We start from the raw sequence: 25,282 nt of genomic DNA on the forward strand, positions 1-25,282 counted from the left end.
ATTCCTTGAATCCCGTTTCTGTGTATATGGACACATATGCATATATGTGTATATAGTGTGTCAAGGTTGCAGACGAGGTGAAGGAGGAGACAAGCCACTGCCAACAAAAACTGTTAATGACACACAACCTATAGTTCTATCCTAGATCCTTTTCCCTTCTCTCCTTCAACTCTTTCTTTCCGGCCAACTCGTCCTTTCCTTGTGTGGTAGTCTTCAGCGGATGACCTCTTGCTCGAAGCCCTGCCAGTTTGCCGGAAGTAAAGAATGGGGGGGGGGGGGCGAAGGGGTATGGGACATAAGTATACGCAGATCTCGTCAGATGTTCCATCTGCAGTCGCCGTCATTTGCGACCATCGTACTCTCAACATTCTACAATACGGTATCAGTATCAGATGCTCAAGTGTGAAACGAAATCTTGAAATTCTTAATACTGCCGCTTCCACACTCCTTTAACCACACCAAATGTGGATATGACTTCGTCGTTCGCCACAAAATCCTGGCCTCTCACAGGGGCTGTAAACACGTTATCCAACACTATCAAAGGAAGAGAAACTACGATCGTTGATTATTTTCAAAAACAAACACACAAAACACAAACAGTTATAATTTTTGTAGCAAACGCTGTTGATCGAAAAAGAAAGTGTTGGAGGATGCAGCGGCATGTTCAGTATCCTCAGACACTAAACATTATCTTAAAGGGGCACTAAAATGAAAAAATAACTTCGTGTCCAATGAAAGTCCGTGTTTCAATTAGTGCAGCTTACAAAATTAGTTCACACAATGTTACCGTTTAGAAGAGAAACGCAATGAAAGCAGAGCAGTCTTTGGCGGCAACGAATGGGATCCCCACGAGAAGGCAACGATTGGCAGCATCCAATGAGACAGAGTTGAAGCGCGTGCATACTGATAGTGTGTGTGTGGATTTGGAACGGGTCCGATCGCAGCGTTCCGTATATGCACGGCATATTGCAAACTGGTGAATTTTTAAAATACCGATTAACTGTACTGTAGCCCACAACAGTTCCGGCGAATGTTCAGCTAACATTTATCTTCACGTCCTTCGGACAGCCACGCTACTCCGCTTTGGTACCGATATAATTCTGACTGTAGCTTCGAAACGGAATCAACGCTTTGAATTATAATAACGTATTTTGAAGTGAACTTGTTTTTGCATTTTAGTGCCTCTTTAAGAGTTCGCTCCAACCGTCAACTATTTTTCCACACACCCTTCTTTTTTTCACCGCCGCAGTACAATACTTTTACTAAGTTTTTAAATACTACTTAAATACTACTTTAAATACTACTAAGTTTTTTTTCTTTTCTGGCACTCGATGTAAAAGCGAAGAGAAGTAAGCACGTAGATGGATATTTATAACGAATTGTAAGATGATCAATTCCTAGTTTATATTCCATGCAATAGGTGTCTGGTGCAGAACTATACGGCGTCGGTAGATGCGCATCTGCAACATTTCACTCTTCTTCATCGCTGTCAGCCATGCAAAGGCTGAAGCAACAGCATGGGCAGCATAAGAGGAACACGGACCAAACAAAGCAGCATGTGACGTGGCCACTGTCGCACACCATGAAGCGCTGAAAAAAAAAGAATAGTTTTGGCATTTACGTCGGCATCGACACCAAACTTGTACGTAACGCGTTACAAGTAATTGCGTTAATTGTAATCAATTACTTTTTGAGTAATTTTTCGAGCAATCAATTACATTTTTGAACAAGTAATTTCTCAAGTACTTCGATTACAATTTTGAATAATCAATTACCGAGTAATCAATTCCTTTTGAAGTAGAGTCTGACTCAAAATAACAATGCTCTGTGAGAAGTTTTCTGCGTCTTTCTCGGGCCATTCAACTGTAGTAAGCGGAAAACTATTATTGCTACTTCTCATGCGCGACTCTTTCGCGCGATTTTAGCTCTTCTTCTTCTTCCACCACTAGGAACAGTGGCCGCCAGCCACACAGCCGCCGCCGCCAGCGATTTTAGCTGTCCCAATCACTTGGGCGTTCGGGTTTTTCTTTTTCTTTTTTGGAAGCACACAGGGGTGGATTTTTTTACATGAAAGTAACGGCCCGAGTAACGCGTTACTTTTATACTCGTTACTCAATTACATTTTGAGTCGAGTAATTTGTAACGGTAATCAATTACTTTAGCTAGAAGAGTAACTGTAACGGTAATCAATTACTTTTTGGAGTAAGGGGCGCCAGTCTGATCAACACCATAGGACTTGCTGTTGAAACCAAACAAATCTGATTTAAATCACGTCCTCGCTTTCAAGAGACACTAAATCATGTTCATATCAGGTCGTGCTTTAAATTTCTTGAGCAAATTTGAAACCGCGATTTATTTTCGTCCTTCCAAATCAAATCCCTCTTAAATCCGGATTTGTCTAATCCTTTGGCAATCCAGAAGAGGTGCTAAAGCTGAATAGCAGTCAAAAGCAGCTCCGTCACTACAGGAAACATATGGAAGGCAGGGAAATTTCACCAGCACAGATAAATTTACTGCGGCAAAATCAAAGAGAAAAGGGAAGGAACCTGCGGACGGAAGACAGCATTCAGCTTCGCCGTCCACCTTTCTTTTCTCTGTCTAATCTTTCAAATTGCGATGCGTAAAATGCTTTGTTAATTACTGACTATAGTCTCTGGCATGCGTACGCTATACAGTACATATATATGCACAATGGAGAAGAAAAAAAAGAGAAAAATGTTGTTCCTTCACGAATTTTTTGCGGACGATCTACCGAACGGATTTTTGTTCTGAAAACGGCTACGACATCAGGTCACCGAAAGGAAAAGATGCTCTCACTGGGACAACTTCGTAGGTTTTATAATTAAAAAGTTAATTAACGATTTTTAGTTAATTATTGACTTGACGGTTGAACAACATATGGCCAAGAACGTCCGCCGGCCCAGAGATGATAGAAGTGACAACGGCATGTCTAGAGCTTAGTTTTTTTTATGAAAAATCTGTATCGCCTATAAAAAAAAAAAGACACCCTGTATATATATACACGCTCAAAAGAAATGTGGTCGGGCAACCGTGAAATTAGTAGAGGCAGACAAGGAAGGCGTAGGAAGTAAGGAAAAAAAGGAGGGAGCTCTTTATTTATAGGTGGAAAGCTAAGGGGATGCGTCGACGTTGCCGCGGAAGCTCCGCCTTCATCAGAACTAAGGGGTGACGATTGCACCTAAGCACCACGAACGAGTCCCAAGAACGCATGCTGAGCGTGTAGCGAAATACTACCAGTTCCACGGCAGCTTATGCCGCATAGTAGTCGAACTGGTGTGGTTTGACTGCACAAGTACATGTCTGTCTGGCTTTTGCTCGCCCACGTTCCCCTTCACAGCATTTTTGCTACAATGACGCAATGCAACTTTGACGTGTAACATTTCCCGAATTTTGCACCGAGCTAGACTGATCCTTACCGACAACACTGCGCAGGAAAGTACGCAGGCCTTCTCTGTACTGCTCAGCTCTTTTGGAAATGAAGCGACGAATGTTTCCTTCCCCTGGCGGGTTGCTCTCTTTATATAGCCCACTACCTCCCCGCTTAAATTTCGCAGCTGCACCTGAAGAAAGAGCACATTTCAAACTCCATGGCGCGCAGTTTTTTGCACTACAGCAAATCTAAAATGAATGGCAAACTCGTAGACACCGTGAATTTTAATAAGATCTTGTAATCTGAGCTCTTCAGATACGTAATAGCTCTGCTGTACATTGAGCATGGATACAACCGTTACAATTGCCTCAAATGCGTTATGCAAGGGAGGACGCAGCCCTGGGAAGGTTGTGACAGTTTTTACTTCTGACCTCGCTGTGACGAAAATACGCTCGTAAGACCGATGAAACCAACGCCGGAGATCAGTGCGATCTTTGGCCTAGACAACGCACATATTAAACTCAAGACATTTTTGATAAAAGACATTTGCGCGGAGGTCATCAAGTGTGACAATAGAGTAACCAGTAGAAGGGCAGGTTGTCGTCGCAGGAACTGGTTGTCTCAGCTGCATTTTCTCATAATCTTTACTGTGGGGGCATACCGAATGGAGTGCATATGAAAAACATATTTAATATTTTTCATATTTCATATTTTATTTATCCATACAACCATAATACAAGCAAAAGAGAAAGTGCTAGACCACTGGGATAAACCGGCGGGGACTGGGAGGCGGTCTCTATAACATAATACATCCCAACATTGTGTATTGTAAGGCACCACACGAACGAACTAACACAGAAGTGGCTCAACTTCTGAACATAAAATTTTTACATAATTTTTTAAGTACATGTACTACAGATACAACCCTAATTTCATGCGGCAAGCTATTCCAAACCTGTGCACCAAAGTAGCTTATGCCATTAAATCCATAGTTGGTTCTAACCCTGGGCAACCGTAACTGCAACGAATCAGACCTGGTAAAATGCGGTGTCATCAATCTCGTTATATTAATAGAATCAATGTGTACATGCCCGTGGACCACTTTATGAACAAGTAATACAGTTCGATATTTGATTAATTGAAAAATTGGCTGCACACGTAGGTGCGTAAATGCAAATGTGACAGATTCTCTCAGAGGCAAATGCAATATAATCCTGAGGGCTCTTTTTTGCAACAAGTAGACAGGGGTCAGGGTTGTACCATAAGCTAATCCACACACCTCAACAGCATACGTGAGGTGGGAATGAACTAGCGCATAATAAACGGACAGTAATGTGTTTAGTGGCAATAAGTTCCTAATTTTAGTGAGAGCAAAAATTGCCCAGTGACATCTTTTTCCTTACAGCAAGCACATGTAGATCCCACTTCAAGTGCTTGTCAAATACTAGACCAAGGAACTTGGTAGAATTTACCTCACGTAAAGTTACACCACAGAATACAAATTCCTCGTTTGGGGTGACAAATCTTCGTTGTGCAGAGTGAAACACAATATAGGATGACTTATTTATATTTGGAATAAGCTTGTTGGATGCTAACCAGTTTCCAAGAATTCCAGGCTCCCGATTAGCCCTTATGTATAAATCAACCTAATTTGTTGCAGAAACAAATATGTTTATATCATCTGCATAAAGAATGCTTTTCCCGGACAAAGAATTGGCCAAATCATTTATAAATGCTAAAAAGAGAAAAGGTCCCAACACAGAGCCCTGTGGTACACCGACTATGTTCTGTTTTATACTAGAACATCTGCCATCAATAGAAACATACTGCTGCCTATCAGTTAAAGAGCTCCTAATTAACTTTAACGGTAGTCCTCTAACCCCGTACCTTGCGAGTTTACTCAATAAAATCTCGTGATCAACAATGTCAAATGCCTTCGACAGGTCAACAAAGGTGCCCAGAGTTAAGATATTGCGTTCAATATTATTTCTTATTTGTTCAGATATATTAGCAAGGGCAAGTGCAGTAGACTTTCCATTCGTATAACCATACTGAGCAGGCGAAAGTAGCCTAGATGAGAAAAAAATGCTCCAGTCTCTTTCATAAAAGCTTTTCAATAACCTTGCTAAAAACTGACAAAATTGCTATAGGTCGATAATTTAGTACTTCAAGCCTGTCCCCTTTCTATAAAAACAGGACCAAACTTTGCCATCTTCAGTTCCGCAGGAAACACATCATCTTCAAATATCGCATTGATAACACAATTAAGCGGGTGTGATAGACAGTTACTACATTTTTTTAGCAAAGACGTAGATATACCATCACATCCATAACTATTCGAATTTTTTAAACCGCGAATGATACCATGAATCTCCTCTGGACATGTAGGCGCTAGAAAAAAAGTACTGGAATTAAAAGGGGGCATTGCTACAGGTTCATCTGCAGCAGCAAAACGACTGACACTTCCAGCAACCTGTATAAACCTGTTTTCGGCAATCCTGGACTTATCAGTTAAAAGGTACCCTGGGAGTCCCTCATGGCATCAATCCGATTTTTCTTTACCCTTTTTGTTCAGAGCCATGTACACAACTTTCCACAGCTTTTGTGTATTGCCATTAGCAGCCAAAACTTGCTCCTCGTAATAATTAGCTTTGGCTATGCGTAACAGGTCCTTCAAAATATTCTTATATTTGTTGTAGCGAGCTTTTAAAGCATCGTTTTCTGGTACTAAGCGCGCAGAGAGGAACCCATTAACTTAAGCCTTACATTCAGGGTGTCGAACCGCAAACAATACGGTTTCGGTTCGGGTACGGGTTCGCGTTGCTTTGATTTCGTTCCGGTTCAGTTCCGGTTCGGCCATGCCAAAAATCGAACCGGTTCGCAAACCGGTTCTCAACCTCGAACCGGTTCACGAACCGGTTCAACGCTTCTATTTTATATGTTCCATAAAACTGCTTTTATCAGGAAATGCGTGGCTAATAGCGTACCGCTGTTGTCTGCATTGACGTTTTTAGCGGTCAGGTACTCCCTTTAGCGAGAGAAAGGAGAAATGAATGAAGCGGTTGTAGACCTGCTACTTTCTGTTCCTAAAATCTCTTTTTTCACACGCACAGTGCCAGCAAGATACACTTAAAGGAAGCCTAATAAGATTGACAGCGTTACATAGACGACGGTACTTGCCGGCAGACTGCATTCGCAGCGTGAATCGATCTGAAACCGTACGGAAGCATGTCGAAAATAAGCCTGCCAGCCTTACTCTGTCCGAGCTCACAGCAGTGTACTAGTTAATCCACAAAACAAAGGCAAAGGCAAGACAAAGACAAAGTAACAGGCGACACAACTGCACTACCAATAAGCAGAACTGCATTTACTTTTCAAACCACGACCAATCAAACAAGCACTGTTCTGCGTACGCTGCTTCTCCACTTCTCATGTTTCTAACTTGTGTAATTTTTACTGCTCACGTGTAAAGGGAAATGTTGGGAGCTTACTTAATCACATATTCGTCCTAATAGAGCTACATAACTGGCCTACTCTATTCTTGTTTCATTCGTCCGCTTGGCGACTCGTCTCTGAAGAGTAGACGCCGCAGCGCGTGCGTGGGGCGCTAGACACGGCGCTCACAAGGACAACTGCGCTTCAGCGTGTTAAAAAGACGCTGAGAGTATACTTGCTATATGTCCTCGTTTGTCTGCTAGGTGATAATTTCCGAAATTCATGATGTGGACGTGTGATGATGATACCAATGTGTCTTCGTTCTGGGATTGAGAGGAACTCTTATGCTGACTTCTTTTATGTCCGAACCGTTTTGTTGCGAACCGGTTACCGCTATTATTTTTTACGGTTCTGCTCCGGTTCGGGTTCAACAGTGTCATGAAAATTTCGGTTCGGGTTCGGGTACGGTTCCGGCAAAATTAACGGTTCGGGTACGGTTTTCGGTTCGGGTTCGGGTTCGGTTCGACACCCTGCTTACATTTGATATTTCCACGTCTGTCCTAGCTGTACAGGATTAATGCAAGCGAGCCATTACTGGCTGGTAGACCGGCATTGAAAATGTAAAAAGCGGCGCTAAATTATGACACCATCTCTAAGATATACTAAAAGAACCTACTGAAGCACTTTCTCACGGATATATTTTGCACTATCAGCTGCTGCACCACTTGAAGCATGTGACAACTTGCCCCACCTCCTATGGGACAACTGACCCTTTTGACACCCGCAATCACTTTGCTTCTGCAGTAGACTTAACTGTGGGACGTGATGCGCTGAAAATCCGCGAAACGATTTCCGAAAGGTGAGTGAACATTACGAACACGTACTGACTTACGTACACAATTTTACGTACTCGTGGTGGAAACAAGTCTTGTGCTGTGCGCACTTTGCCACACTTTCCAGGATAATGAAAATTTCTTCAGTTAATGGTTGCCACTGACGAACAGCGTGAAAACGGCTCCGCTGCTACGTTATGTTTTCTTTAAGTAGCCAGTGTGACAACCGGCCTGCTTCACAATTCTCCACGGTCTCCGCTACTACTACAATATGACATATATGTCCGCAAATCCCGGTCCGTTTCCCACTTTCTCGCTTGCGACCTGAGAGGTGACGACTTGTGTGTCTCGTCACACAACCACCTACTACATTATGATATTTCAGAACGTGATGGTTATATTTCACTTTACAGTTTGTTTAAAGTGCCTCTATACAGGGCAAGAAAATTTGCTTGTCTCTAAACCTTTATCTTACTCGTTATTTAGTTTTGAGGTAAGTTGTCATCGGGCACCGAATCTACAAACGCGTCTGGCAAGGTTCTTCGAAAGTGAAGCGGGGACGCGCTGCTCTTACGAAGCAGACGACGGGGATCCGTGCGGTGATTATACACTCCAGTATTGAGAACCGTATACCCCAACTTTCGGGTTCTTTCGGAAATTCGTGAAAGCGCCTTATATTCAGTGACTGTATTCGTATTTTTGCGTACTCACTATTGGGCGACATTCATTTCTTATACAAACTAAATGTTCTGTTAGTTGGCAGTGTGCGCTATAACTACACTGCTCTCAATTGTGTGCATACCGAATCAGCGCAAAACATGAAAATTGAATAGTTTGAACATCGGAATTTCACCTCTGTTCAAAATATGCGCTGTTGAACGACCATTGACATCAATGGCAATTGAACATGCGCACAGCGACATCTAGCGTGCAATGCGTAAACTGCTCAAAAAGTTTCAATGTCCCCTGACACATTCACAGATTACTCGCTTGTGGCGCCATGAACATGTTCAAAGGCCGTTGGTGTCAACGATTATTGCAGGTTGCTGATGTAGGAGACGTGTTACAGCACTGATTGTAAATGAAAGTCGCACTATGTCCTATCGCGGAGCAAAGCGGAGTCGTGGCCTAACGTGCTTCAGGACAACCCCTTCGTGGCACAGTACCTGAAAAGTTGAGTCGTTATTCAAATTCGGGTAGAAGCATGGGCCATCCGCCTTCAGGAAGGGCTTTCTAGACGCATCACAGATGGAGAATGACACTCTCCAGAAGGTGGCATTCTCGAACACAAAGCCAATTTTATTGCCATAGGCATCGCTCACGCGCATTTCCTGCGTTTGCATATAAGAACATTTATGTAATGATCAGTCCACACTGCTCTTTCTCTTGTTAGCACTCTACAGATCCAGCAAGGACGCTGTTGTTGTGCACAGTGACGTAGCCACGGGGAGGCTACGGGCGATCAACCCACGCGGATCGACCAACGCAAACCGTGCAAAACCGACGAGAAAAGCTATATACAGGGTGTCCCAGCAAACGTCTCATTCAATTTTTATATAGAAAAAAACTACGCCACATAGAATCATGTGGTCAACGGCATTTGTTCTTACCAGGTTTTTGCCACATCCTGATGTGCATGTCATGTAACCTGAGTTTAATTATTGAAAATTTTCCGAACTGAACTCGGAAATTTATCACGTAAAGGTCACTTTTTACCCCACCAATGTGAAGAAGGTGCCGAATTTACTCAAATGAATGATAATTGACAGCAATATTGAGGAACTATCATATCGAAAAAAATAGCCGGAAATCATGCTCTGCGGAGCTCGCGGAGGAAGATCCTGCTAGATCGCGCTAGAGTAGATCCTGAATATCACTCACTGTCAATTATCATCAGTTTGAGTAAATTCGGCACGCTCTTCATGTTGGTGGGGTAAAACGGTGACCTTTACTTGGCAAATATCAGAGTTCACTTCGCAAAATCTTACATAATTAAACTTAGGTGTCATGACATGCACATCAGGAGGTGGCAAAAACCTAGTAAGAACAAATGCCATTGGCCGCATGATTCTATGTGGCATAGTTTTTTTATTAGAATTCTATGACATGTTTTCTGGGACAACCTGTATGTACAGGGTGTTTTAGTTAAGTCCCGGAGCTAAATAATTGGCGACTGGGTGCACCAATCGAATAACTTTCTTTTTTTCCAACTACGAACCGTTTGAATGAGTGGGAGGCGCTCATTATATAAATACAAATTCAAATGAGTTTCGTGAAAAACAACTTCGAAAGCAGGGGATCGTCCATGAAGATGTGTACTACGCCTTTTGGGAAATTCAGAGGACGCCTTTTAGAGAGAAGCCTGCCACCGAAGCGTGTCATTTGTTGCAGCAATTTATTGGTTTCGGTTTACATATTTGTGTCTCGGCTGATCGCGGTGAAGTGCAAAAGGACTGTCTCCCACACTCTTAAAAATGAACTTCACCACATAGCACGCTCCTAGCCAACCATCACCCCGAATGACAACGTTCTCGCCCTAGATTTGTTGAAAACGGGAGGAGGAGCCTATTTTGTGTCCATTATGCACGGCACAAAATAGGCTCCTCCTCCCGTTTTCAACAAATCAGGGGCGAGAACGTTGTCATTCGGGATGGTGGTTGGCTAGGAGCGTGCTATGTGGTGAAGTTCATTTTTAAGAGTGCACCCCCTTATCCATCAATGAATTACACCAATGATTACGCCCTCGTGGGCAGCTTGTAGATGGTATCGGAGAGATATGAAAATGATTTGATTGGTGCACCCGTTTGCGAGTTATTTAGCCCTGGGATTTAACTGGAACACCGTGTACGGCGGGCGAGGGGCCAGGGAGATCCAGCGTGACAATCGCGTAAGTTCTGTTGCTAGTCATCTATCTAAGCAGTATTCCTGCATAGTTTTGAACTCATGAGCATTTCAAACTATTCTCCAATGTCGTGACGTGCCATCGCCGGCCATGACAACCTATATGTACATAATCGCGTTTTTAACTTTCCAACATTCAGGATTTTCATCTCCCATCCTGCTGCATGCACAGCGATGTGTGTGTTTGTGTGTGTGTGTGTGTGTGTGTGTAATTGGCGCAACCGAGATCAGGGCGAGGATGTACCGAGCCTCCCACCCCCACCTCCCTACGTCGGAAGTCGGGCTACGTCACGGTTTGCACAACAGGTTGTTCAGACGCATGCATCAACGGCACCAACGACATTCGCGTTTAACAAATAAAAAGCCCGCAATGTACTTTTCGCGGACAACGCGCCAAGTACTCCACTCTCACATCCACACTCAATCCGGCGACAGTGAACAGGCAACGTTATATTATCATTGACCCCAGCCATGGATTGTGATTGTGATTTATTTGACCTGGTGGCCTGGGGGAAGCCATTTTAGCAACACAACAGGCTGAGCACCGGCGCGCCAGCGCGAAGCATCTTCGCTCACTGGTCAGGCTCGTCGATACGTGTCCCCGACAGCGCAAGGAGTACGGTCTGGTTCCACTGTCCCCCACTCCTTCCTGCTGTCTTCTCTCCCTCTGTCCACATCTGAACGCCGCTCATAGCCACAGTTGCTTCGCGGCGCGGTCTGGATCATCTCTTGCGTACCGACCCCCCCCCCCCCCAACACTCCCCCTCATCCGTACTGCATGCGAATGCAACAGTGTAAGCCAGACACAAGGCTGGTTCTACCGCCTTGCCCTGGTGTTGACGCATATTTACCAGACTTACATAAGTATACGCACGCTGCGCCTAACGGTAATGTGTTAACAGAACGAGAGAAATCATGCTAAGCAGCCGTAAAAGCAGTGAGAGAAATGTACCGCACTAATACTTTCTCAAATTGCCATAAGTGTAGATACTTGGGTACAGTTATGTTACAGCTAGCTAGAGTGTGTCGGTGTCATTCCCATTGTGACAATGTCACAGCTTAAAAGGGTTAGCATAAACGGCAACGTAGAAATGAGACCGATAAAGTAATGGCTGGCACCGCTTGTGAGTCTACTTGGCCAAATTTATCGCACAGTCTACATATTGAATAAAGAAGTTTCGCACTTCGTCCGCACTTATGAAAGTCCTAGCTATAGTGAGTCTGCCACAAGTAGGCCAGGCACGCCAATGGGTGCGCAGCTCAAGCGACTGTCTCCGAGCTCGTCTGCGTCGTGTTCGCATCGCAATATACAATGTCAGAAAGTCCTTTGTGAATAAGCCTATTGTCGCGGTGAGTGTGAGCTGTGACGCGACTGCGTCGAGTGGAACATGGTGCTACCTCCCTTGCTGTGGGGACACGTCCGCAGCGCTACAACAGAAACGACATTCCGCTGGCCGATCATATGTTCTCCGCGGCATGTGGCGCTCACTCACCTCCCAACCCACCGCTGGCCATTGAGCACTTACTGATTGACCTTGCCCGCGCCACAGGGCGCTCCCTAATTGGACACTGTCCTTTCGCCGTTGTGGAGTCCAATCACAATGGACCTCTTTCACATACGCGTCGTAACCCTGCGGCCTTCCAGCCAACCATGCTCGGAGCACATCAAAGCAAATCCACGTGAGTAGCACAAAGGACCAGAACGGGTCCGGAGTGGGACCGACGAGCTCGCGCCGTTCATGCGGTCTCCCCACGGGTCCCCACTTCTGTCGTTCCCATACTGCGCCACCTTATGAAGGCGGAGATAACCCTCAAAGTCGTGCGCCTCAATGCCATGCGCATGCGCATAAGCCGTTCTAAAAAAAGTCCACTATATCACGTTCTAGTTGCGCTGTGTGCAGACTAAACGGACTAGGAGTACGGTCTAAATCCCGTGTCTTCATGGTCTTACCTAGTTTCTCATTGCAGTCTATAGGTTTCCTGACAATACAACCTGCTCAAAGTACTGTCCTAAATAACAAACTTATAGTTTTGCCGCCTTCCACAACCTGCCACGCGCTGGAAGGTCGATTTCCATGTCGCCACCATGCACAAATGCTGTTAGCTTTCCAACGTGCAGCTGGAGGCTGAGACGCTGCCACGACACAGAACCTTCAACTCCGGAACTTGAGCCCAAACTGATCCCACAGTTGCAGATTCGATGCAGACCGAGGATGTCAGCATCCCGGTGGCATGGCATGGCTTGGCTCGCATCAGAACGGCATTGCGGCCAATGCGCCCTGGTGGTACTTAGTATAAATAATTGCGGAAGGTGTTCTGGTCATCTGCTTAGAGAGAGAGGGGTTCCCGCTTCGTAGGCCGGAGCAGTGTTCAAGATAACTTTGACGCGAACCGTACGGACCGCTTGGACTCTTCCGCAACGGACGCGCGCTAACGAACCCTCAGGCGCACAGATAATTCACACTGCTGTCGCCCCTTGCCATATTTGTACGAAACCATGAAGTTTTGCGGACTCTTCTGAAACTGCACGAACCTGCACAATGCTCGCTGGCTGCATTTCTAGTTTGCTTACAGGTTGATTTAGGCGTACAGACTCGTAATACGAAATAAAATGAATTAATTTTCTAACACCGTAGACCGAATAATTTAGCCTGCTTCGCTGACAGCTAGCTCGATTCCGAGCTTTGTCTCACCTGTCTCGAGCAGCCGCAGCAGACATATCCTCTGACTCCACTCTGGCATCGGAATGGTCGGTACAGATCCAGCACACGACGATACTGCGTATCTACACCTGTCAAGATTGCGGAGGAGTTTGCACAGCAGCAGAGCTCCTCACAGGCGACTCGTTCTGCAGAACATTGTGAACTAAGTTTTAAAGCTACTGTTTATAGTATATCGTGGGAAAATGCACGTTAAATCCGAACGGAACACAGAACTGGACGGAGCTGGAGCGTTGATTTTTTGAAAGCGCTCACCGATATTGAAGTAACAGAAGGTCTTGTCATTTTCGCTATTGCGGACGGCGAACCATCCCGATCTACCTGTAAGAAGCAGAGCATGACAAAAAATATATTCTAATAGCCAATAACGCAGATTCAGGCGGTTGAAGCAGCCGCACATCATCCTTGACTCAGGACTCCTTGTAGCCTTTGTGTAGAATTATCACCTATCCGATACCCGTTAAAATCGTATCCTCGGTGAGTTTATACAAGGAGAGCTTGTAATAGCATTGTCGTTACATACACATTAGGTGTAACATGCGCTATAACTTCGTAGTTGCTGCTGCTTTGTCCCTTTGATGGTGACGACCCCGCCTCAACTGGAAGCACCATAGTGAAGAGGCCCATGGATTAAAGCATTGTCTTTGTAATCACAAAGGCAATTTCACGTAACGCGTTAAAACATCGTATTAACGGGCTATTAAATAAGTCCAGGAAATGAAGCACTCTTCAGAATAAAGTTTAATATTAAAGTGCCACTCTGGACTCAGAAAACAGCGTTTATTTTATTTAGTCCACGAAAAGAAGGCGCCTCAAGGATTCTATAAGCGAAATTTGAATCCTGTTTTCGAAAGCTATGCATTTCTGTCAATTTTCGAAGATCTGCTGAGCCTCCACAAGTTTCGATGACGCAACGAGCAAGTGACGTAATCGTAAGCCCACAAACTGCAATGATGTCATGTTTTGAAGAGGGCACTCGCCTCCTAGAAAAGACGCCGGCGTCCGGGAGCGTCACGTGGTGGAGAAGTCATATGATGCTGACCGAAAGATTGGAAAACGGGAGAAACGGGTCTTCTCCTCCCATTGTGTTTTCTTCAAGGTCGGAGCTGTTGAATGGTATGCCACGTGGGGCTTCGCTACCAGAGCACAAAAAGTGAGCGCCCCCTGTTGACTCGAAGGGCAACAACGTTGCGTGATGAGAGCCGTGTCCTCCGTCGGAGCATAACATGACGTCATAGTTCTCAAAAATAAAAATTGACTAGCTTTCACGTCACGTAGAGCCAAAATATTTTGCAGGAATGAAAAGTGAGACAGGAAGATTTCAGTAACATAACCTTGGTAGGATTCTGAAGAAACGACATTTAGTCCGTAGTGGCACTTTAGCTAGCTTTCGTGCAGAACTTGCACTTCGTTAGATGATTTTGTGTGTGTGTGTGTTTTCATCTGATGAAGTGCTAGTTGTGCATCTTCTGAATATTAAAGCTTTATTCCAAAGAGCGCTTCATTCAGACCAGACTGGACTTGGTCGCCCAAAGGATCTAATTCTATGAATATTATGAGATCAACGATATTATGTGTCGAGGGAGCTTTTGTCATGAGTTCCGAGTACTCTATTTCAAGTCCGAGAAATTGAATTTCCTGAAATGAACTCCTAAATTTGCCAAGTAAACCTCCCGTTTGTCAGAAACTGAAAGCGTACGTCGGATTGACCCCGTTCCGTTGAAAAATACATGCGCTTCTACAATGGTATTAACTGAAAACTACGAAAACCGTTGTTTCGAGATGCGCGGATGGTCGGCCGAGCTGCAGAACGAACCAGTGACACGGCTCTTCCTGTTTTTCTTTCCACTATTGTTTCGGATTAACGTTGCGTTGTAGTTATTCTACGGCAGCCACCAGAAGCGTGAAAAAGGAAAAACGAAACGATATATGCCGGTGGCCTCCTCGCATTGCTTCTTGCGGAGAACTGAACGCTGCCGACAATTTGCAGACCTCCAAACGACGGTTAGCCTTTTTTTCTCTCTCTCCATCTCTCTCTGCTGTTACCATTGTAGTAGGGAATGTATTTTCCAATGAAATGGGGTCAATCCGACGTCGGCTTTCTGGTCCTGGAAAAATAATGTGAGGTAGGCTTTGTATATTTGGGAGTTAAATTCACAAAATTCGGCTTCACGCTAATGGTGTGTCCAGGCAATTAGATTTGTCATAATTTTTTTAAACACGTTAGGTGATCCATAATGTAAAACCCCGCGACTAGGGAACACGAAGGGACAGACACAACACAAAGTCTCGTCACGTTAGGTGAGACATCTTGCATAATTTTGCAAGAATCTTTCCAATACTTTCACGGATAAGCGTTCCTACAATCTTTACCTTTTTCATCAGACACGTTGATGATTAGTCCGCTAATGTCGTCCAAGAAAGTCAGGTCTCCCGGAGGCAAGAAGAATGCCGAACGTGGAAGACTAGGTTTTGGTTCAGAAGTATTCTGTACTGGAACTGGCTGCTGCTGTATCGGTTGACCCTGTGCCGCACTCGCCGGAATTTGTCCTGGCCAAAACGGCCTGAACATAGCCGGACGTATAGGAACCAGCATGTAGCCCACAGGTACCAAAGCTTGAACAGGTCTCGCAGTTTGCTGCGCCTGATCATCCGCCTGATCTATAGTCTCAGACATCCGTTAAAGATGATCTCTTGTCCGTGCTTCGTGGGGAATCCCTTAATTCCTGCAGCTGTTTCAGGGCCGCACACAAGCAATGCACCAGGGGAGTTTGAAGTATAGAGGAGGAACTGCGCAAATAGAACAATCCGTGCTCGTTTAAACTCGTCATCCCGTGCGTATTCTCTAGTACTGAAGGCAATGAACGAAGTTAAAGGAAAGTAGCGACCTCCATGCTGACGCAACGAGGACTAATTAGTGATGCAAAACTATCGATAAATTGACTATGAATAGTACCGATAGTGTACAAGCTATCTTTTGTAGAATATCGATAGTTTTATGACAGCTGACCATTTTCCATCATTCCATCTTTTTCTTTACTATCGACAACCGGCATGCCCGAGTGGGTCAAGGCGGGACGTTTGCGGTAGCCAAGGTCGTGCTGAAGACTGGGAGGTGGTGGGTTCGAATCCTACCACCGGCTGTGCTGTCTGAGGTTTCCCGAAAGACCTTCCAGACGAATGTCGCCACAGTTCACCCGGAAGTTTTCCCAGGTCATATACTAACCCCCTCCCCGTCGCCCACCCACTCCTTCCTGCTGTCCTCTCTCCATCTGTCCACATGTGTACACCGCTTATAGCCACAGTTGCTTCGCGGCGCTAACACGCAATCAAAAAAAAAAAAAGATAGCCACCGCTGGTTCCTGGCGCTAACACGGAGTAGGCAACAAAGGCAGCCCTATTCACATCCGGTAGTTACAACCGCACGGCCACTGTCATTGCTAGGAAACAACCTCAAACTGCCTCTGCTTTCCACTCGCTAAGCAATGAGTCGTCTCTGTCTGTTTCGCAAAACTTATTATCGTAATACGTAATAGACCTCTCCCTGTTTGTAAACAAATGACGTCATAGTGTTGGACAGCGCCACAAATTTGGTAGAGTTGAACTACGCTCGAAGCTAGAGGTGAAGAAGGTCGCACCCGAAAAGACACGTTCTTGAGGGGATTACGATGGTCCCTGAAAGGGATGCGACCTTCGGTCCTACTTTTCTTTCGATGGGAGCCAGCGAACAAGTGCCCGTTCATGAAACCCAGCCCTCTCCTTCTGATTTGTTTCGGTTTCAGTCTGTCTACCAACGTCATGATGACGTTTCTCGGGGAGATGTCTATTACCTTAGATAACCCAAGGTCCTACACCCAAATAAAATCGACCGCTTTTTATGTCATTCGAACGTTTTTTTCAAAATCATTCTTTTGCCGCACCGTCCTAGAATGGAACGACCTTCCGAGCAACATCGCTACAATAAAACAAACCAAAGAACTTCGTAATGCCATCTCTGTTAATTATTAATTATCATAATTATTATTTGGTTACCTTTCTATGTGTTTTCCTTGTGTACGGTACGTCTTAACATACTATTAACGTATGTCACATGATCCATTTTCATAGTAGCTTATGATGTTGCTGTTTCTTCATGCATACATTTCGTTGTATGTCACATTATTATCTCACATTATCACGGCGTTGTATTTCTTTTACTATTTTTTGTACTAAATGTGATGTACATATACTCGTGCTGCTTTTTTATTGTAACCCACTCCCCCGTGTAATGTCCCCAAGGGACCTTTGGAGGTATTTTGAAATAAATAAATAAATATGTCAACTCGTGCCGATCACCCACAGTAAGTGGGAATTTCCTCATCTTCAACAAGGTTATTTCACGATTAATTTCTGCCTGGTATGTCGGTGAACAGGAACTGCCTTCCCGGTGCCATTACCTTCATTACAGGCGCCAATCAAATTAAGAAATGCTCATGCGACGATTTCGCTGCGTAGACTTCAATCCCCATCTTGTACACTTGTGCTGTGATTGCTTGCTCTATTCGACCGAAATGTTTCTTTTTTTAGTTTACCGTCTAGTATCGCTACAATTTGTTCATGTGGGCTTCATAAATCTTTATTCTGTTCATATGAAGATTATGTATGTTAACCAGACCCTTCTATATTGGCTCACGACCCTGAGGGTAAATAAATAAATGAATGAATGAGTTTGAAGATCGTACGACACTGCGACAGGCTACCTTCGGCCTACAAATCATTTTAGAGTGCTATAAACGAGTTTCGTTTATAGGGAACGTAGGTGCGATGCGACTACTAATGCGTTTTTGTTTTTTTTTTCTTACAATCGACATACACTTTTATTCGTAGGTTCCCGTGGCTTTATCGGTCGTCAGAACTTAGCTTTCGGCGCAAGAGACACACTATTTTCGGTGGAGTGAACCCACTAATGCTATCACAACAATATAGGACAGACACTAAATATACTGAATTCCACTGTTGGATGTAGTGGCACACTCACGTCTGTGCATAGCGAATCGTTAATGAAAAACAGTTCTCTCAAGCCTTGTCAACTAGGTCGGGTCTACATAGGAAACGGAGCTTCGTCCTGAAGAGGACAGCATGTGTAACGAGGCCGTATGTCACGTTTGGGCAGCCTCATCGTATACCAGCAATACCTTAATCATCGATGAATAAAGGCAACTACAATTAAACAAAATCAAATACTGCGTTGTATGGTAATGAAATGGTGATATGGGTAGGGCACACTAACATCTCTCTGCTACAAGCAACAGGTGTATATCTTGCATTTTTCAATGCGATTCAGGTCCCTGAAGATATGGCTCATCTGAGGCAAATGTAGAACTGTCAGGCGTTGGGATATTCATGGAAATTCAATTTCACTTACCCTTCCTTGACAATGATATGCAGCCTAGCAAATCACTAGCGCTTCAACTGTGGCCTCTGAGTAGGGCGCGCGACACTTTGTTCTGCAACTGCACCGCGAGAGTTTCTGAAGTACACGTGCAGTCGCCACGTTGTGGCTTGCTTTGCTGAATTAGAAACTACGTCTTGCAAACTCAAAATATGCATGCTCTGGCCAGAAAATTTGCGAATTTTAGCGACTTGACCAACATCATCGATGAATGGTGATCTATGTCTGAAACTCATCGCAGAAACCTCAGGTTGGTTTGTTCGGTGTGTATGACATTATGTCGCTGAGCGGGCCTATTGTTCATCAGGGCGGGAACTGTCAGTCCGGCGGAGTCCGGGTCAGTCCTAGTCGTTACGGTGATCAGAGATGGGCATCCTCACGAGGGCAGTTAAGAGTGAGGGTGCCCTCACCTCATTCTCACCTCACGCACATTGAGGCGAGGTGAGCAAATCTCCCCGACCAATTAATCGAGGTGAGGTGAGGAAAAATTCCCAAAGCGAGATTGGGGTGAGATTAATTAGGAGAGCTGAGAAAAATGTTGAGACCGTTGAAGCTGTCACGACCCCCAGGGAGGTCGTGGCACATTAAGCGGGGGGTCGCGAATCAGCTCATAAGCTATAAAGAGAAGATGTTCATACTCCGTGCTCTGCCCACTATTCGGCGTCCCAATAAAAATCGTGGTAGCGGACCACGTGGTCTACAAAGCAAGCTCCCCTTAGTGAATAGGAATAGCCATCCCTGCTACCAAGCGTTTATTAATGCGTAAGCATTCGAGTCCTCGCTATGAAAGAATCGCGGCGTGGTCTATCTGTAGCCCCGGACGTTGAGAGAGGCGCTACGAGGGCAAAAGAGGAGAGTATAGGTTGGGGAGAGGATGCACGCTGCGAACAGTAGAGTACAGGTGGAGCTTGCGCGGAACTAGGCCACGGGGGATGGGAGGACGGCGAGGCACAGCGCGGCGCGCATGCGCGGTGAGTGGAGAAGGAAGAGGGAAGAAGAGGGTGCTTGGAGAGCGCGACGCGGCGGCACCTACACGGTGCAGCTGTGGTGGTCGACAAGTTCAGACGTGTGTGTGGAAGCGCGCCATGGCTTATGAAAGCTGTGCGAAGGAGCGGCAGCGAAAGAAGGTTGAAGCCACGAGACGGCGCCGCCAAGCTGAATCTGAGAAAGCCGGAAAGGCTCGTTTGGCTGCGGATGCTGTCTTGCGTTAGCGTTGTGTAATGTCGCTGTTGTGTAGCATTTTGAATGGGAGTTTGCAAAGGGTTTTCAAGTTTTAATGCTAACGCTTTCCCATCGGATCCGTCAGTGGGTCGGCCATTATTTTTTTCTATCTGCGATGGCTTCTTGCTGGGCTTAGTACCTGTGACAATATCAACTGTCAACCTACTATGTATGCATGTTATAATTACTATGCATGCGCTGAAATCGACAAGCTTGTGGTATCGCGAAACCGGGGTGCGGGAGGTGGGGAGGTCATGAAGCGATACCTTGCAATACAGGTGGATCGCAGAGATTCACACCAAAAATTCGGAACCACTGTGGCAAGGAGTGAGACATCTTTCTCATTTGTCCTTCTCTTTGTTCTCTACTTCTCACATTTCCCTTGTAAACAGTTCATTAAAAAAAGGTGACCGATTTCGAGGCATAAATTGGTGTATATTCGGACAGATGATATGGATTCGTGTCAAGTACCCCTTCTAAAATATCTGTTCCAAACGAGACTGGGGGCGCTTGTTCTCCTGTCTGTGTGGAGGTCTTGCACTTGTTCCCTCTGAGGATGCACTATCTTCAGCGTAGCTATCAGCTGGTATCCTCAATAGGTAAGCTTCGCTTCCACAATTATCGACCCTGTCGATTACATAGAAACGGTAACGGTACAGGTTGCAAAGCTCTTTCGGAGGGATACAGCAAACCCTGCATTTGAGGCTACCGCAGCCCGCCACCTGTCTACCTCCTTTCGTAGTTGCGACTTAGGGACCAAGCGCAAAGCGTCCAGCTGTGACACTAACGTGCCGCACTGCCCCAGTGATGTGCGGAGGTCCTCTGCGCTGAACGTTGCGCGACGACAGTTTCGGTCATCCCAAATACTAGAGCATGCAGCATGTTGTGCAGCACCTGTAGATGGGTGCGCATTGATCAGCAGTGACGGGCCCGGCAGTGTGACGGCCGACGTGACAGCATGTTAGACGTCGGGAAGGTCCGTTCCCTCACGAAAGACTTCAAGCGTCCGAGGATACCCCACGAAAAACACTCATCTTCTGGGCAAAGTTTGGTCATAGGGGCCCCCTGTCATATTGCATAGGTAACGTAACTGTCTGCGTTGTACAGCTTGACTGTACCTTTCTGAACTTAATGACGTGTCCCCAAAACTCCGCGTGGAGAGAACAACAAGGGAAGGTGCTTCAGTAGAGTGCGCTCCGAGAACTAAACAGCGGACCCATCGGAGGGCACATGCGCTAGGTGTGACCGAGGGCAGAGCACGAATACGTCGGAAAGAGGGGCCCCCTTGCAGGTGCGCTTGGCTTGGCTTGGCTCGGCAAGTAGTAGAAATCTTATGAAGAAAACCCAGAACGGAAGGCACTGAGGAGAATCGAGGAGAGCGAAGGATTTGAACGGGGCTCTTCCTTCTCTCAATGTAGGTGCCCTGAGGCAGCGATATTGAACAAACCAAGGGAATGTCGCATATTTTTAGCCTGCGAAAACCGGAGCAGTTTCTAGAACAGTTGGCAACACGTGCACCGCTGCTTCGGTTGGCTACGGATTTTGTCACTGTCCGCTCTGATCCAAGTTCGTAGCCAATGCCAGTCGAGGCACGGGTATGACAGTGTGTGGTGGGGTGAGCATCCTGTGGGCGATCGTGGTGAAGGCGTCCCCACGTAGTGTCCGTGTCGTGTCTGTTTCTTCGTGTGTGTGTGTTTCTCACACCCCAGCGTTTCAATAATTGGTATTGCATAAAAACAGACTTTTTTTTTCTTTTTTGCGTGCGTATCGTACATCTTCTTAGCATCCCACACAACTGTTATGCGTACTGTACGTGGACGTTTGCTATGTGTACCGTTTGTGCTTCATCATTGAGCACTGACCTTGGTTTCTAACAATTAGGCTGTCTGCTAAGTTCAGCGTCAGAGAAGAGTGCTGCCGCGGCAACACTGGCTGGTTCAATGTGGAAACGGTTTCACCAACGCCGATTAGCATTTACACCGAGATCAACGGTCAACACGAAACTAACGTTTACCTCTGCTTCAATAATTGTAGTTGTCACTGAAACATTCATCACGTGACCAGCTAACGTTCGTAAAACAATAATTCAGCGTTAACTTCAGCAGGCCCTTATCTCGGTTTCAAAGTTATCCAGCGTTGGTGAAACCGTGACGAACGTCAATGAAACATTCAACGCGTATGCCCCGATTCTGCAAACGGAATAGCTTTTGCCCCTTTCTGGGTCAAAACATTGCACCAGTTCTGACAAGGGAATGCGCCATCAAACACATGTCACGCCAGCTGTGAATGCGTCGGCGTGAGCCCGCTTGGATTTCGTGCGTACGTCTTTTCCGCACATTATTGTTGTTATTATTATTATTATTAAAAGCACAAAATGGTTAGAGCCTACGCTGACCTCCTTGCCCCCGCCCTCCTTTATGTATTCAGCCTGTCTGTCTATACGTGACAGTGTTCCCCAGCTGTTGGAAAACTTCTGTCGTCGTACCAGTGCACAAGTCCGGCGATCCTTTGAATGTATCAAATTGTCGTCCGGTCAGTCTACTGTGCGCGTTTCAAAGGTATTTGAGCAGATCATCTATTATCGCACGTTTTCTTTTCTCATGTCACATATATGTGAGCAATAACATGGTTTCATGCCAGGCAGACCCACTATCACCAATCTAGTATCATTTATGAAGGAGGGGAGTTGCCTCAGGACAGAAGCCGCCGATATTTCGAACAGAGACTGTTCTTCTTCTGGGCACCGTCCTCGTCATTGGCATGGTATTTAAAGGGTTAGGTGTGACGTGTTTAAAGGTTCATGCGAATTGTGGGTCAACAGCCCGGAGGGAAGAAAGGGTCCGTGCGGGCTTCTACCGCCGGAGTGAATGGCTGCTTTGCTAGAGTGTGGAGGGAATTATGTGAACGTAGTGATCTAGGCTACAGACCAGTTACAGAAAATGGAAGGTTCACGAACACGTGGACGAAACGGGACAACAGGCAAGAATTGTTGTGGCTCCTTCTGTCTCAGCACGAGGACAAGTAGATACACTTTATTTCGTCATTTTTAACGCTTTTGACATGATGGACCATACTATTTTACTTCGCAAACTTCATATGACAAGTCTCGGGAACGCCCTCATTGCCTTCTTCCTTTCGTTCCTGAGTAACAGATGCTGTGTCCCAAAGGTGCACGGTGCCTTTTCTTCTCCTCACTTTCCGCCATCAGGTGTTCCTCAAGGCTCAATTTTGGGGCCGCTCCTTTTCAGTGTCTTTATTAACGACTTAGCTCTGCATATTCGTCATTCTCATGTCCTTCAGTACGCCGATGACGTGAAGATATTTAAAGTTATCCACGACCCAAATGGCGTTCATAAGCTACAAACTGACGTTTCTTCTAAATGGTGATCTAAAAATGGGATGGCTATTAATCCAATGAAAACTTACTCAAGAAAATAATAATTGGAAGTTTCCGTCGCGAGACAACTGAGATCATGAGTGACGCCAACGCAGTTGGTCTATGGATTGCTTTTGCCCACCTAAGGGTTGAACGCTCACCACACGGTACCCCGTATTTAACGTCCTCGCGGAAAACGGCGTGTCTAAGCAACTTGTACCCTGCCACCGTTAATCAAGAAAAACTTAATATAATATACAATACATACATGTATGCCGATGCCACCACGCGTGTCCATGTACTGAAAAATTTGGGGGTGGTTTTCGGCTCCCAGCTGCGTTTTCATGACAATGTCTGCTACACAGTAAACTTTTTTACATTTTTTGGTGTAAATGGCTTGTCCCATGGCTCACACCTTTTTGGTGTTGCCTATATACTCAACTGATGAGCGTTTTCTAATACATGCTTTACTTAAGTGTATTCCTAATAAAACACTGTTATAATGGGTGTACAAGAAAAACACCCTTAGAAGGGGAGTATTCTATTGAAAACGCCGTTTATGACGGAATTATTTGCTAGCAAACATTCACTCGCAAATAGTGTAATAGGAGCTTCCGCGGCAGCATACAGACACCACTGGTCGAGACATACAGTTCGACGTTCTCGCTTCTATGGCAAGCAGCACCGTGAACACGGCAGACTTCCAGCCGAGGTTCTATCGTAGAACCTAAAGCGGATTGCAATGCCTCGCGGGCACGCCCCCGTTAGCTTGGGAACACTGTGGGACCAAGGTGAGTGCAGAGGCATGGAGAGACCTCGGGCACCCTCAGTAGCCTATACTGGCGTGTCGGATGGATCATACACTGAAATACAATTTGTTGGGTCACGTTCGTGACATGCGGTGGGGCGGGAAACGTTTCTAACGGTGACGGGAATGCGTTTTTAAATTAACACCCACGTTTGCAACGAGTCAAAGATATAAGCTAAATTTCTAACATCCCTCCCTGTCCAATACTGTGTTTTTAACTCAGGTTATCGCCTATAATGTGATTATTTGGTGAGCGGAGCTGTGAATCCAGCATATTTTTTCTCTCACGAAATAAAACACCATTTTAAACACCATATTCCCAATTCAAGTTGAGTGTAAAAAGGTGTATTCGACGGTAAACACCTGTTTCAACACCTCACATTACACCCTTAATGATCGACATTAGATAAAACTTGGTGTATGTGGATATTACACCTTTACTAATGCCCTTTTTGCACCGTTTGTGGGACAGAAAAGGGTGTTTTTATAAGAATACACCTTTTTTGAGCAAATAAAGGTGTAAAATTATTTACTGTACGCCCTTCAGCTCTCAAAATTATTAGCCTGCTCACATATACATTCAAAATCTTCTCCACGCACTCTATCTCTTCGCCTATGCCGTTCCTTAATTCTACCCCGACTGGAATACGAGTCTCCAGTGTGGAACTCTTTCCCACACTGACTCCTCACGTACAGTTTCTACACATTGTACATAGCGTGTACATGTCTACATGGAGGTAATGTAATTTCTTAACGTCAAACCACTCTCAACGCTACGCCGTTTTCTTGATGTTATGCTTAAAAAGTTTTCTCGATACACCATCTTTATTATATCAGCTTGATATAGTCGTACCTGTCAATGTAACCAGACACGCGAATATATTGTACCCATCCCACCATATGCCTTCAAATCCGATCGCACAAATCCAACAAATTACAAACCCAAACCCCCATACTAAAGTTTTCAAAGCTCTCCTCTGGCGTTCACCGAGTAACGTGTGAAGTTGTACAGTTGTTTTCCCTACCCTTTTAGTGTCATGTACTCTGTATCTGTATGTTTCCACTGCATGTATCAATGTGAATATCTTCCTGTTATGTTCTTGTTCCTGAACATGTTGTGTTTTGCTTAATCTGTATGTATGTATATATATGTGTATTTGTATATA

General features: G+C 45.2%; 1 protein-coding gene across 3 annotated transcripts; it reads right to left on the reverse strand.

Annotated features, from left to right (window-relative positions):
- Nucleotides 1-1,354: 1,354 nt before the first annotated feature.
- Nucleotides 1,355-18,767, reverse strand: LOC135388248 (phospholipid scramblase 3-like). Of its 3 annotated transcripts, none has more exons than XM_064617667.1 (7): nucleotides 18,685-18,767; nucleotides 15,654-16,070; nucleotides 13,536-13,601; nucleotides 13,254-13,351; nucleotides 8,826-8,990; nucleotides 3,438-3,581; nucleotides 1,355-1,590 (listed from the first exon to the last, which is right to left on the reverse strand). In XM_064617667.1, the coding sequence occupies exons 2-7, from the start codon at nucleotides 15,955-15,957 to the stop codon at nucleotides 1,471-1,473; spliced, it is 897 nt and encodes a 298-aa protein (XP_064473737.1). In that variant the 5' UTR covers nucleotides 15,958-16,070; nucleotides 18,685-18,767; the 3' UTR covers nucleotides 1,355-1,470. The 3 variants fall into 3 exon arrangements, with proteins under 3 accessions (XP_064473737.1, XP_064473736.1, XP_064473738.1); XM_064617666.1 differs by having other exon boundaries at nucleotides 13,254-13,408; XM_064617668.1 differs by lacking the exon at nucleotides 8,826-8,990 and having other exon boundaries at nucleotides 13,254-13,408.
- Nucleotides 18,768-25,282: the final 6,515 nt, after the last annotated feature.

Source organism: Ornithodoros turicata, chromosome 3, assembly GCF_037126465.1.
Source record: "Ornithodoros turicata isolate Travis chromosome 3, ASM3712646v1, whole genome shotgun sequence".
Classification (NCBI taxonomy): Eukaryota; Metazoa; Arthropoda; class Arachnida; order Ixodida; family Argasidae; genus Ornithodoros; species Ornithodoros turicata.